The 15,101-nt window shown below is 42.3% G+C and overlaps 2 protein-coding genes across 2 annotated transcripts in view; one reads left to right on the forward strand and one right to left on the reverse strand.

The window, feature by feature from the left end:
* The window catches only part of CRADD (CASP2 and RIPK1 domain containing adaptor with death domain), a 177,807-nt gene that overhangs the window by 144,200 nt on the left and 18,506 nt on the right, over nucleotides 1–15,101 (reverse strand). The gene's annotated exons all lie outside the window — the stretch shown is intronic.
* Nucleotides 3,815–4,431, forward strand: LOC132020512 (cilia- and flagella-associated protein 276-like). Its single transcript, XM_059404653.1, is given in 1 exon segment — nucleotides 3,815–4,431. A coding segment is annotated over 1 exon segment (516 nt). The 5' UTR covers nucleotides 3,815–3,850; the 3' UTR covers nucleotides 4,367–4,431.

Below are 15,101 nucleotides of genomic sequence, written 5' to 3' on the forward strand. Positions count from 1 at the left end.
CAGCCACCGAAACAAAAAAGGAAATGGGCTGGGGGTTTCTGGGAAGACTACTGCTTTTCCTGATAAAAGTGACAGATGCATCAGGAGTTGCCCCTTCCCACTAACTTCCAGCCTTACAGATGCAGCCATTTTGCTAACACAAGGAGAACCAATTCCATCAACCCTTGCATCTGAGAAAGGCAACAAATTCTAAGGGCTTACCATCCAATAATCTGAGCCACACATATAATTTTAAATTTTCTAGTGGCCTAGCAGCCACATTTCTAAGAAGAAAAACAAGATGAAATTAATTTTTTAAGATTTTTTTTTTAATTTATTGAAGAGAGAGAGCATGAGGTGGCGGGTGGGAGTAGAGGGAGAGGGAGAAGCAGACTCCCCACTAAGCAGGGAGACCCACACAGGGCTCCGTCCCAGGACTCAGAGATCATGACCTGAGTCAAAGGCAGATGCCTAACTGACTGAGCCACCAGATGCCCCCAAGATGAAATTAATTTTAATAATGAATTTTATGTAACCCAATATATCAAAACATCATTTTAATAGGCACGCAAAATAAATAATGATTAGATAGCTTACATTACTTTTTGGTACTAAAATATGGTATGCATTTGAATCCAGCATACATTTTCCACTTCAGCACACATCAATTTGGAGTTACTACATTTTTACTGTTCAACACTTGCAGTAGAGGCTACCATGTTGAACAGCACAGGTCGAATGGAAGAACATACACTCTTTTCTGTAGATGGACAACAGGTAAAGTTGTGTTAATCAAATAACCTGGCAAAATATAGTAGCAACTTTCTGGTAGTGCATAAACCTCCTTTAAAGCAGAACAAAAGGGAATGAAATCTCATGGATCTCTGAGAATATGCCCTTGAACTTTTTTTTTTTTTTTTTAAGATTTTATTTATTTATTTGACAGAGAGAGAGATCACAAGTAGGCAGACAGGCAGGCAGAGAGAGAAGGGGAAGAAGGCTCCCCACTGAGCAGAGAGCCCGATGCGGGACTCTATCCCAGGACCCTGAGGTCATGACCTGAGCCGATGGCAGAGGCCCAACCCACTGAGTCACCCAGGTGCCCTGCCTTTGAACTTCTAAGGATCAATGTTCCCCAACTGAGCCTCCAGAGAGCCTTCAAAAGTGGCTTTTTTTTTAAGCTTATCCTCAAAATAACAACATACAAAAGAAAATCTGTTTTATGTAAAAAATTTGAGGAGTTTGAAAGCACTGTTGGAAAAGAATCAGGAGATCTTTATTTTTATCTTGATTCTACCACCGAACTAAAGTGGTAACTTGGAAAACAAAACAAAACTATTTTTCCAGGCCTCTTTTCTCTAAGGGTGCCCCAGCTGCCCACTAAACAATGCTGTTATAAGCATTCACAAACCATCCTTTTACTAATCCATTTTAGAACTCTGCCCATAAGGAGGATAACACATTCTCTCTCGGTCTATGGCTTTTGAACCATATTCCTCACTATTGAAAATTAGGACTGCCTTTACCTACCTTCATAATTCTGACATTTTCCCATTCTTCAAAATTCTATGAAATAATACTTAATAACAAATTATCCCCAAGTTCTTTCAGTGTCCTGAAATAGAATTCTTCTGGATCAAAACTCTTAAACTCATTTTGAGCAATTAAACAGTCTTGTCCTATCCATTCAAGTTTCTCAAGCTTTAATTTCATATTACCAAGGATTTTTCTGGCTTATTCAGGATGACCATTCCTGCCTTTCATTTATTCACTTTATAAAGGACTACTTACCGAAGATCTACTGTATATGTTGACACAATGGGACTAGAGATGGAACATGAACAAGACAGGCAAAGGCAGTACCTGCTTGCAAAGAGCTAACACTCCAGTAATGGGAGAAGTCAGTAAAGAAGCAAAAAAATAAGCAGGGAAATTCCAAGTGGCAAAGAGTGATATAATAACAGCTAACATTTGAGAGCATACCATATACCCAATAGCCTTCTAAATATTAACTAACTTAATCCTCGTAACAACTCTATGAAGTACATACTGTTATCAACCACATTTTATAAATGAGAAAAATGAGAAACAGAGGTTCAGTGCTAAAAAGAACAGAACAGAGAAACAAGGGAAGTGCCCGGTGCACTGCTATAGCCTGGGAGGTCAGGCAGGTCTCTCCAAGGTCATCTGGGCTGGGGCTGAGCCTGGAATGAAGAGCCAGCCGCAGAGATCTAGGGGTAGAGTGTTCCAGAGAAAAGGAACAAAAAGAAAAAGGCCCTAACGCAGGATGAACCTGGCAGGATAAACCTGAGGGCTCCAGGAACAGAAACAAGCAAAAAGTGGCTTGAAACATAAAGAGGGAGGGGAGAGTCGTAGCAGGTGTGTGTCAGAGGTGGGAGCAGGAGCCAATCTATGCTAAGGAGGAGTTGCTATTTTATCACAAGTACAAGGGAAACCCACTGGTTTATTTTAAGCTGAGGAAGTACATGATCTGATTGACATTTTTAAAAGATCACTCTGGTTGCTCTGTGGGAAATGAACTTTAGGAGGCAAGAAAGGAATCAGAGAAACCAGTTAAAACAGAGAAGGCAGAAGCCAAACAGCAGTTGAATAGTTCAAGTTTTCCTCTGCCATCTATTAACATTATACCATTGGCCTAGAGCAACAGGCTTGTTCCCTTCTGCTTCTTGGCCTGGGCTTACTTGACCCGCAGACGGAGTCCCTCGGTCTAGGTTACTCTGAGAACTAGACAAGAGTCCCAAACCCCCTTTCAGAGGCTTTGGCTTCTGATTCCAACCTCCGCCCCAACCAATGGAACATGTACGATACAACATAAATGCCAAGGAAAGCAGAAAACCAGGGCAACACAGCCAACGATCTTCAGCTGCTGCTCAATTAAGCCCAAAATGTTCACAACACTTCTCTCTATAAACACTTCATAATTCAAACACAAGGGGCTCAACTAATACTCAAGACCTGTGACTTCACTAATAATGCTCTACTTCCCACTGAAGAGGTAAAACTATTAAAAATCGAAGCATGCTGATGTGGACTGTCTGCAAACATTGCCCCTGATAACTCCTCACAGCTCTGTTACACACATGCCACCCAACCCACCAAGAGGTGGCGTTTCCACGCCCTCCCCCCGAATTTGGCTGGCCTTGGGACTCACCTGGACCAGGACAACGTGGTGGAAGGGATGCTGTGCCAAGTCCTGATCTAGACCTTGAGAGATGTGGCAGTGCCCCCACACACTTGGAGTTTTGGGACCATGCGATCAGGAGCCCAGTCTAGCTGCCCAAGGAAATGAGGCCATCGTGGAGAGGAGCAAAGCTGTTCCTGTCTATAGCCAACACAAGATGTGTGAGTGAAGCTTTACTGGACATTCTAGGACCAGGCAGGCTCTGCAACTGCAAGCATCCACTGCCTTAGTGACACTAATTGACACAACATGGAGCAACAGAACCACTCAGCTGAGCCCAGCCAACTTACAAAATTGTGAGAACTAATAAGCTGTTATTGTTTAAAGCCACTAAATGTTGGCATGGTATATTATGCAGCAATCAGTAACCTGATATAAAAACGTGTAAGTTGTTGATTCTACAGGCCCTTTGCGAGCCATGAATGTCACCTGAGAAAGCTAAACTGATCACACCAACCAGAGAAGCCCACTAATGAAGATAATTTTATTACTGTTTAGTTTCCTTGGGAATTTAACATTGACTCTTCTGATTTCTAGACATATGTATTCATTTTACACTAAGGGCTTGAAGAACTCTAATTTCTCATATTCAAGTAAGTTTAACACATTCTTATTAAGAATCTCCAGGCTTTCCATCCTTCACACCAGCTTCTCACTCCGCATTTTACCATGCCTTTCACCCGAGACCCTTTCCAGCACCCTACGTTGGATAACGATGAGACCTACCTGGGAAAACTCCGGGCTTCCAAGAAACTGCCATATAAGAACCCAGCTCACCTTGCTCAGCAACAGGAACCCTGGAGTCGGCTCAGCTCAACTCCCACAATCAACTCCATGAGGCGGGATGTTTATTTTTTTGATCCTGAGATACCAAAGGATGACCTGGATTTTCGCTTAGCAGCCTTGTACAACCACCACACAGGGACATTCAAGAACAAAAGTGAGATACTCTTACACCAGGAGACTACCCAGGATACCCATGAAATCATCAAGACCCAATTCCCTGGAGAACTTTTATCCCCTCCTCCACCACCTTCCATCACTTCCCGGTCTAACATCAGATACTGAATCAACCCTAAGAAGGAGTCTATCCACAGCATCCAGGGATCCATAGTGTCCCCTCACACTGCAGCCACCAATGGAGGCTACTCCCAAAAGACTGATGGTGGCTTCTTCTCTACCTAATGTTAACAGGCCCCTGGACTAATTAATCATAGTGGAACATCTGCTACCCATCTCCATTAAATAGATTTGTGCTGGATGAAAAAAAAAAAGAATCTCCAATGCTCTGTACCAGAGAATAAAAAGCAAACTAGACCCAGGCTCTGCAAAGAGTTTATACTTAAGTGAAAGAACTACATGTATATAAATATTTCCAGGTGAAGCAGAATATGCTTATTTGATATCAAATCACATAACTATTAAGTACAATGGAGGAAAGAGGTCATCCACATGGAATTTCAAAATGTCAAGACAAAAAGCAGGATATTCCAGATAGAAATACAAACAGGAGCAAAGACTAAGAAGCGCTATCGTACAGAGTACTTTTGAGGAATGGCAAGTTCTCTGATAACCGAGACCTGGCATGACACAGTGTATCTGGTCTGAGTGAATCACTCCCTGGTAAGCCCTATTGTAGTGCTTACCACATGAAGAAGCTATGGGGGCTTGGGGGGGGCGGGCGGTCTGAAGGCCCAGAAGTTGTTGAATGAGGACCCTGAGGTCAGCATTAAAACAAACGACCTGTGAATGTACTGGTATACTTTTGCTTCTCTTTCATTCTACCTTGCAAGCAGCCAGCAGTACCACCTGTCTTCCATTTTGCTAAATCCTTCCCCATCTCAAGTTCTACATGTGCATCCTTATTGATTCATTCAGCCATTTTTTATCAGGCACCAAGTATTTGCCAGGCACTGTTCTAGGTGCTGAGGTACAGTAAGGAACAAGGGAGACAATGACCCTGCCTTCATGAAGATGAACAGTGATGAAGGATAGGAAGTAGATGAGGTGGGTGGCCAGAGAAGGCTTGAAGAGGGCATATTTAACCAGAGATCTGACTGAAGTCAGAAAGCAAGCCACGGGACTATCTAGGGAAAGAGCATTCCAGGCCAAGGAATGAGCAAGAGCAAAGGTCCTGAAATGTCTGCATATTCAAGGAAGGGGGCCAGTGAGGGAGGAAAAACAAGGTAGAAAAGGAGATTGGAGAGGAAGCAGGGATCGAGTTCACAGAGGGACTTGAAGGTGACGACCAACACTCTGGATTTTGTTTTCAGTGTAATGGGAAGCCTATCTCCTTATGCCCTTTCCCAGCCCCCGCCCCAGCCCCAATAGCCTCTACTGATGACTCTTCCTTCCTGTGCACATATCACCTGTACTTTTGCCACCCAGACTATATTCCATGGATTTCTATTCATCTCTTATGCATCAGTCCTGTTTCCTCAACTATGTCTCAGAGGCAAGAATTGTGTCATTTTCTCCTCTGCATTTCCAGGGCCTGGCACCTATGTGGTGCTCAATAAATCTTTTTGGAAGGTGATATTGATGATGTAATCCCTTGGGAGTCCTTTCCAGCTGTAAGATCTATGATTCCTTTGAACTCTTCGAACAAACTAGCTTGCACTATGACTCAGAGGACTGACATCTTTCTAGATGTTTTGAGATTACAGTCATCCATTAAATGACTGGGATGAATCATATCAGACTTTTTTTTTTTTAATTGAAGGCTGTACCATTTGGAATAGGTTCCCCTTAAGTGGAACTACTTATTAGTATTTATACTTTAAGCTATCTGAACTTCAGGAGAGGCATAAATTGCTATTAAGTAAATGCAATCCTGATGTGATCCCATCACCAGCTATTAAAGATAGCCTTGAAATCTCTGCCGCTTCTCCTAGTGCAAAATGGAGGATAATTCCCCTCACTTTGAGTCTAGCTTGGTGTTAGTGTCTTATCTGACCAATAAAATGTGGGAGAAATAGTGTTCTGGAACTTATGGGCTAGGTCATAAGAAGCTTTGAGCCTTAAAGTTTCTACCTACACCTTTTGGGGACACTCCCTCTGGAAACCCAGCTGCCATGCTGAGGGTAGTGCAAGCACACTGGAGAGACCATGTGTCAGTGCTCAAACCAACAGCTCTCGCTGAGTCTCCTGCCAAGAGCCAGAATCAACAGTCAGCACACCCCCAGCCCAGGCACTAGATGGAGGAGGGAAGAAGCTGTCTTAGAATTGAAGCCTCCAGCCCCAGGCACCACAACTGACATCATATGGATCAGACACAAACCACACAGCTGAATCCCTTCTGAATTCCTAACCCACGCAATCAAATGGTTGTTAGAATCTGCCAAGTTTGAGAACACTTTGTTATCTAACAACATTTTTAATTTAAAAAAAATAATCATAGAACATCACCACTCACAAAAGTGCCCCTCCCCCAAACATTTATAAAGATGACAGATACTCACAGTCCAATATTTGTCCTATGTCCAATGAACTACTCTTCCCAGAGATTTGACTCATAGACATGAGGAAGACAAATTAGGTGATTTTGAATGAAAACCTTGAATCAATCTTACTACTAAAATTGTAGGCAGTCCTACAAAAGCCACAGCACCCATATGGATTATACAGGTCACAGAATTATGCTATTGGGCAAATTATACATATTTCACTTAGTCACCCAACAGTTAAGAAAACAATTTACAACTGGCCCCCAAACAATATGGGTTTGAACTACGTGGATCCACTTAACAAAGGTTTTGGGTTGTTTTGTTTTTTTTTTTTTTCAGTAAACACACTGCAGTACTATAAATGTATTTTCTCTTTCTTTTTTTTTTTTGTTTTTTTCTCCATCATTTTATCATGAAAACTTTCAAACACGTAAGAAAGTTAAAAGAGGGTGTCCGGGTGGCTCAATCGTCAAGCGTCTGCCTTTGGCTCAAGTCATGGTCACAGGGTGCTGGGATTGAGTTCCACATCAGGCTCCCTGCTCAGCGGGAAGCCTGCTTCTCCCTCTCCTACTTCCCCTGCTTGTGTTCCCTCTCTTGCTGTGTCTCTCTCTGTCAAATAAATAAATAAAATCTTAAAAGAAAAAAAAATTAAAAGAAGCGTACAGCAAACTTCAAACGCCCCCCACCTAGATTCTACAGTGGTTAACAGTTTGCTATGTTTGCTTTCTCACATATCGGCCGATCCTTCCACCCACCAATTAAAATAAGTTGCAGACATCTGTACGCTTCACCCTTAAATGCTTCAGCATGCATATGAATAACCAGAATTCAATGTTTATTTATGGCACTTTTTGTTCTTGAGGGAAACCTTACATAGAATAACATGCACAAATCTCAAGTGTACTAGCAGATGAGTTGTGGCAAAGCCCTATCAAAATATAGAACATTTCCTTCACCCCCTCAGAGTTCCCTCATGCTTCTTTCTAGTCAATCCCTGTTCTACCCACCCTGATTAGTTTCATATAGCTACTGTGACAAGTTATTGGAAACTGGACTGCTTAATACAACAGAAATTTATTTGGCATAGTTCTGGAGGCCAGAAGTCCAAAATCAGGGTGTTCACAGTGCCATGCTCTCTCTGAGGGCTCAGGGAAGAATCTGTTCCATTTCTTACTTTCAGCTTCGGGTGTTGCTGGCAATCTTTGGTGTTCCTTGACTTACAGTTCCTTATGATTTTTTTCAATAACACTTTCTTTTCTCTAACTTCTCATATTATAACAATATGGTACAGAGCATATAGTACATAAAACATACAAAATACGAGTTAACTGACTCTTTATGTGATTGGTAAGGCTTCCAGTCAACAGGAGGCCAACAATTGGTAAGCTTTGGGGGAGTGAAAAGTTATTTTCGGATTTCTGACCAGGCACAGGGTGGGCATCACTAAACCCCGTGTTGTTCAAGGGTAAACTGTATTACATTATTTAAAAACGTGGGTGGGACTTAAAACAGAAATTAAATGCAAACTGCCATCATAAAAATAAAAAGATCCAACTGCTAAGCAATGATTGCATGTAATACTAGGAATTTCTGAAAATTATTCTCAGACGCTACCAGAATGGAAAACACTCAACTGCAAACGGTCCTTTTCCTTTAGAACATCCTTTTGTTTGTACAAAGAAGTCCTAGTATGAAAACAATAGCTCCTCGAAATGGGCCAGCATTTTTACCTCATCAGTATGAATACCACTTTTCCCCAACAACAGTCATTTCAGACACTGCAAGTGAGAGGCTTCTGGGAAAAGAGCCTGCTCATTGTATCCCCTCCTACTCTTCCTCCTCCCCACTATCTCCCTCAAGTCCTGTTTGGCTCTTCAAAAAAAATGCAGAACCATTAAGTGGCCCCAAGGACGGGGAGGAAGGGTAACACAAAGAGAACAAATTTTGGTAGCAGATGCTTCAGAGCATCAATTTTTCACACAAACGACTACCTTGTAGTATGTCTAATCATATTCCGACACTCACATTTTTCATAATATGAATTCACACTGACCACCGGTGTGCCATTTTTAAAAATCAATAAAAGAAAATAAGTTCTCAAGAAAACGCCCTACAAGGTAGAGGCCTAACAATGTGAAAATGGCAATAATGCTTTTAGCAGAAAATGCCACCTTCCAGATTGATAAGCACATATTTGCTTGAAAAACAATGCATTACCAATAACTACAATAAAACCACCAGGAAAGGAACCAAAGGTCATCATTTACATTACTAGAAGCTAGATGAGCACATGCATTTTTCAAAAGAGAACTCCAGAATTTAATTAGATAAAATGTATTAACCTCTGATAAAAATACTTAACGATTTCTTTCACTCAGAAACCATTCCTTCAGCAGTAGCAAAGCATTGTCAGCATAACACGTGTCTAAAAACACATGCATCTCTATTCCTGAAGTGCATTATGTTTCTGAAACTGCTTCAAAGGCACAAGTAGCTGGAAATACCATCAAAAGTAGACACAGTGGGGGCGCCTGGGTGGCTCAATGGGTTAAGCCCCAGCCTTTGGCTCAGGTCGAGCCCCACATCGGGCTCTCTGCTCCTCAGGGACTCTGCTTCCCCTCACCGTTCTCTGCCTGCCTCTCTGCCCACTTGTGATCTCTGTCTGTCAAATAAATAAATAAAATCTTAAAAAAAAAAAAAATAAACAGTGACATTTTGGTAATGTGGCTCTATCAATAAAATGAAAGTTAAACAGGAATTTAAGAAATGCAGCAGAGGACATAAATCATTCTCTTTTCATTTCAGTGAGAACATTAGCAGCTATGAGTCTTCCAGCCTCAGGAGCCATTACTTACACGTGAAATGCAAAAGAAAAAGAACGTGTTTAAGTTAATAATGAAAGCAAGTTTGGCTAAATGTCAAGCCACATGATTCTGAGTACCTTCTGTACTTAGAATCATGTACCTTCTGTATTACCGAGAAAGTTGAATCCTGTTCAGTGGTCTTCTGCAGTGTCAAGGCACCACTGATGGGGGAAATGAATATATTTCAACTTTACCTCTTCAAATCACTAACATGGCCTGACACATTCAAGCAGAAAGGAGTCTGTCTGCAAGGGTATGGAAGACTGACTTTTCCCACCTCAAGTGGCCCTGACTCAGAAAAAGGCCTGCTAGTAAAACATGGGTACATAAAATAGGATCTACAGTATATAGTAATTTAATGGTGTTTTCCTCAGAGTCCCCCAAAATGGAAAAAAATTCATGATTCTTAAACCTCAAATTATTTCATTCAATCAAGTCATTTTTTCGGTTTCAAGAACCTCTGTGATCGCCTGCATCAATGTGTCCACTGGAGCACCTCCTCCAAAAATCACAACTGAGACCTCCTGTGGGGCAGGCACTGTCCTACGCACCAGGGATAAAGGCTGAAGCAGCCAGTTACTATTTCTCAACCAGCTTACAGTCTAAGGATGGATAACTTACTGGTCAAGTAAAAACAAACCCAGTCAAGCGCAGAGGCCAGGCTCAGAGAGTGTTATAAGCGACAAGAGAGAAAACAGATACAACACCAATACGCCAGAAAGTGACTTGGGAGGGGTCTAACTTGCACAGACTGGGTAGGCCTTACTGAAGAGGCCTGGCACCTAAGTTAACAGAAGGAGCTAATCATTACAGCACAACTAGGAGGAGGGCATACCAGACACGGGGACGGCTGGAACATAGGCCTCAACGGGAATTAACCTGGCCACCAGGAGACCCGTAGGGCCAGAGCACACACAGTGAGGAGGGAGACTAGTCAGAGTCATGTGACTGAAGTAGCAGAAGCTGCCAATCACAAGGGCCTCGTGGGCTCTGATAAGGAGTTCTGATTTCATTTCAGTGCAATGGAAGCCACTGGAGGAAGGTTTACAAGGAGGAATAACATAATCTGCTTTCCATTTGTAAAAGAGTGTTCTGGCAGCTGTGTGGACAATGGGTTGCAGAGGGAATCCGTGTGGAGGCTACTGCAATAACCCTGGCAAGGGAAGGAGGTAAGTAGACAGATTTGAGGCTATTTTAGGTTAGCTAATGGGACAGATGCTGTGGACAGGGGTTGGCACAGCAAAAGATCAAAGTAACGATGATCTGTAGGTTTTCACCTGAAACCATGGGAAAAACAGTATTTCTGCCTGGGTTAGCTCCCTCATTTCTCCTCTAGCCGGGGCAGCTGGAATTAGAACCTGACCTGCTACTTCCTAATCCAGAAGTTTTTAAAGTAAGAGTATTAAATTGAGATTTCTAAATTAAACAGTCCCCAGTTTTTCTATTCTGCTATTACAAAGTACCCACACAACTCCAAATAATTTCAAGTGTACATTAAAAATCAAAAGCATACACGAACCTAAGTGTGACAGAATTTCATAGAACACACACATACTTCAAAAGCGTGTTAAAACTATCCCAGTAGGTCCTGTTTAAGTTAATAGTATCAATGTGAGTGTCCTGGTTGACTAAGTAGAAGATATTTTCTTTGGTGGGGAGGAGAACTGAGGGAAAGGTACCTCAGAACTCTCTGTACTACTTCTGCAATTTCTTGTCTTAAATGATTTCAAAGTAAAAAGTTATTTAAAAAAAAAAAATCTTGTCCAAGGATAGGGAACCAGCCAGAAATAGCCAGTATCTGAGCTTAGATCAACTGACTTCTCATTTTCCCAAGTATACCACAATTTTTACTCCAAGCTTTCAATTAAAAGGACCTTAAGAAAGAAAACACACACACACACACAATACCTGATTGGCCCCTGTTTTCTTTGTGGCACCTGTTTTAGTTTTTATTTTTGTTTCTGTTTACTTTCTAAAGAGATAACTGCCTTTTGCCCCTTTGGAAGGTAGTAAGGAAGCATCTGTCCTTGTGTTCACTTCTGCCCTCAAGAACAGAGTCAGCATCTAATCAGCAACCTTAGAGCCAAAATCTGCATTTGGCCAGTTCGGGGAGTCTATAGTAGGTGTGAAACACTGTTCTAAAAATAATGAAAATGTCTATTTTCTGTCTGTTTTCATTTCCCAAGTGAATCGAAAAAAATAACATAAATGATTTAAACCACTTGTGAACTGAGTTGGAATGGAGCTTACCGAATCTGAACAAACCAGGGCTAGAAAAGCAGGGCCTTCAGGGAGGGTGGTCTGATCCCCTGCCTTCAGGGCCACTGCTCTCTCAGGAACTATCAACAGTGCCCAACCACCCACGGCTGTGTCCCCATCCATAGGACCTCACCACAGGACCTCTAAGGTCCACTGCATTTGCCTGCAAAGAGTTATGGGGTTTCTGTTTGCTTGTTTTGTAAGGAGTAAGAGGAAGGATGGGAGAGATGAAGATACAGATTACGGGTGGAGGCATGGTGTGAACAAGGCTCTAGGGAGCCTGCAGGTAAGAAGACCCTGAAAAGCATCAAAGACCAAGCTGAGCTATTTCCCTCTCGCAAGGGAAACTGTGGGCTTGTGCTTCAGACCGAGTCAAAGTCAGATACCACCTGAAACACGGGATTCTCGGTTTCTCCCCAAAGCCTAACATTATTAGGCCTAACAGCACGCACCTGAAGCCAATGCTAAGTTAAAATGAGAAGCAGAATGGATGTCTGTATCTCAGTTAAAATCTGGGGAAATCTTATGGGGCAGGTGAAGTCAGCCCCAGAAGATGGTAGATGGAGAGATGTTCTGTCTCCCTGGGCCACTTTCCTCACATTCAAGGCTTGCTCCCCGACCTTCTCAAGCCCAAACCAATGCCTAGATATTAAGATCATCCATCAGCTCACCTCCCTCTTATCTGTCTCTCTCTCTCTCTCCTTTTCTAAACACATCAGTTCTTCATTTGAGCCAAACAATCTGTTTGCTGTCCTTCCCCTCACAGAACCCACTCATTCAAGGACCTGCTTTGTGAAAAGGGCAGGTACATAATTCAGAAAACAAAATGACACTGACAACATTCCTAAAGACAAGGGGAGAAGCTGGATTTATTGGGGGGAAAACTATTCCATTTGCAACATTAAGGGTTTAATGTTCCAGCAAAGCATCTTGGGAAGCCATCTGGGAGGAAGTACTCAGTATCTACTCTGTATGGACTGGCTTCTTCCCTAGTGATCATGACTACCTTCCTTACCAACCAGAGTCACCCAACAAGCATTCCCTACTTTACCCCTCCTCCCCACTGAGATCCCTTCTTCATGCCGCGGGCCTGGGTGAAACTCCATTCACTGCACTGGTATTTCTCTGCAGGCCACTGTTAAATGTTCAGAAATTCACATGCATGTCACCCTTCTCTTGCCATAAAGACTACAAACTCCTTGAAAGACAAGGGCTCTACCTTCCATTTCTAATGTGATCCCTTTTCCAGCCCACAGCACTCTGTGAACACTCCAAATGTACTGTTAACAAATGCCTTAGGGGATTGAGAAACCTCATCCAGCCACATTTCTGAATAACAGACAGAAATAACACAATGGCTATCTCGGGGAATGGGAAGAGATTTCTTACCCTTACTTGGCATTACACGTCTGGAGGTTTGAGTTTCAGTGGTAAATGATTTCCTTCAAAGAAGGTGAAAACAAAGACAAGATAGAGGGTTGTACAAAGTACACAAAATACCTAATGGATGAGAACAAAATCCAAATGCTCATGATGGCAAACCTTGCCTAACTCTTTCTTGTGATTAGTACTCAAATGCTAACATTATCTCATCACCCCAGTACTTAAACGTTTTGAGACTAAACCATGAGTAAGTATATGGGATAAGCTGAAATTAAATCCTCGTGTGAGTGTGCAGAGTACAAAGGAGTTTTATCTGTTTGGTTTACCTAATTCTTTTTTTCCCTTTAATACAATTTTAGAAATGAAAGAAAAGGTTCAATGGCCCTGGTATGACAAATCTCTTCTGGCAAAATTTAATTCAAAAGAAATGGCAGAGATAATAACATACTTTCACAGGGTAAGTTTGCCCTGAAGAAAGGCCTCTCCACTTTTGACTCTCAAAACAATTTTAGAACTAAGCATTAGCTTTAATCCAGCACTCTGGTAAGCACTAAGAAAAGAAAGGTAAACAAAATTGATTCCTGTCATGCAAAGCTATTTTCCGGCCTTTCTAACTCTTTATATGAAGTGTGGGGCTGACCTTCTTTGTAAAGGCCCCAACAGTAAATAGTTTTTGGACTTTGTGAGCTGTAAAGTCTCTATTGCAACTACCGAACTCTGCCAGTTTAGCGTGAAAGCAGACACAGACAACACATAAACAACTAAGCCTGGCTGTGTTCCAATAAAACTTTATTTATCAACACAAAAATTTGAATCTCATAATTTTCACATGTTAAGAAATACTCTTTCTGTGCCCTTGTTTTTGTTCCAACCCTATAAACAGGTAAATCCTCGACTTAGGGGCCACACAAAAACCGATATGACCCCAGGGACTTGGCCATAGGAGGCCAACCCCCGGCTTTATACCAAAGGCAAGGTGACAGAGAAAGGCCAAAATCCGCTTGGAAACCAGCTTGCCTCTAAAAGAAGAAGACTGTTGGGGAAGCAAAGAGGAAAGGAAAAGACGAATCCAGGAGGAAGAAAGGACACCCAGGAGAAATCAAGAAAACTGCAGCCTAAGACAAGAGAAACCCAAGCAAAAGTGGTGAAAGCTGAGCGGTGTGGGGAGAGGTAAAAAAAAGAAGCAGGAGGCCAAGTTTCTAGGGCATCTGTGGAAAATGAAGAGGCAAAAGCGAAGTCAGCTAGCCAATAGCCCAGGGGAGGGCTGTGCATTAAACTGTAAGAAAGTTGAACATCAGAAAAAGGCTGATTAATGCAGAAGCCCAGAACTTAAGAACCAAGGCTACTGTGTGTACAAAATTCTTGTCTCAGCGGGCCTGAGCAATTCTGTTGTTCCTAGACTGTTGGGTTATGTGCCAGTTAAAGAGGGTGATTTTCATTTTGCTTTTATTTTATGCAGTGTTCCTAGGAATATGAATTCAGAGGGGCCCATGGTGAAAACCTTAAATCTTCAGTCTTAGAATTTCTCTCATCTTTAAAATGATGCGGCCCTGAGCAGAGCTGAGCTCACAGGTTCTGACCGCTGTACCCACTCCTATAGCGAACCCGTATGTCCGTGAGCAGAGTTTTCACCAACGAGGAGAAAACCACCCTCCCACATGAGACCTCATTTTTTTTTAAAGATTTTATTTATTTATTTGACAGAGATAGATCACAAGTAGGCAGAGAGGCAGGCAGAGAGAGAGGAAGGGAAGCAGGCTCCCTGCCGAGCAGAGAGCCCAATGCGGGGCTCGATCTCAGGACCCCGAGATCGTGACTCGAGCCGAAGGCAGAGGCTTTAACCCACTGAGCCACCCAGGCACTCCATGAGACGTCATTATTACAACAATTAATCATAATGCTGAAAAAGTGGTTTCCTAACCAAGCAGGTTAAAAATTGCACTCTGTTTTGGGGCGCCTGGGTGGCTC

This window comes from Mustela nigripes, chromosome 6 (assembly GCF_022355385.1).
Source record: "Mustela nigripes isolate SB6536 chromosome 6, MUSNIG.SB6536, whole genome shotgun sequence".
Lineage (NCBI taxonomy): Eukaryota > Metazoa > Chordata > Mammalia > Carnivora > Mustelidae > Mustela > Mustela nigripes.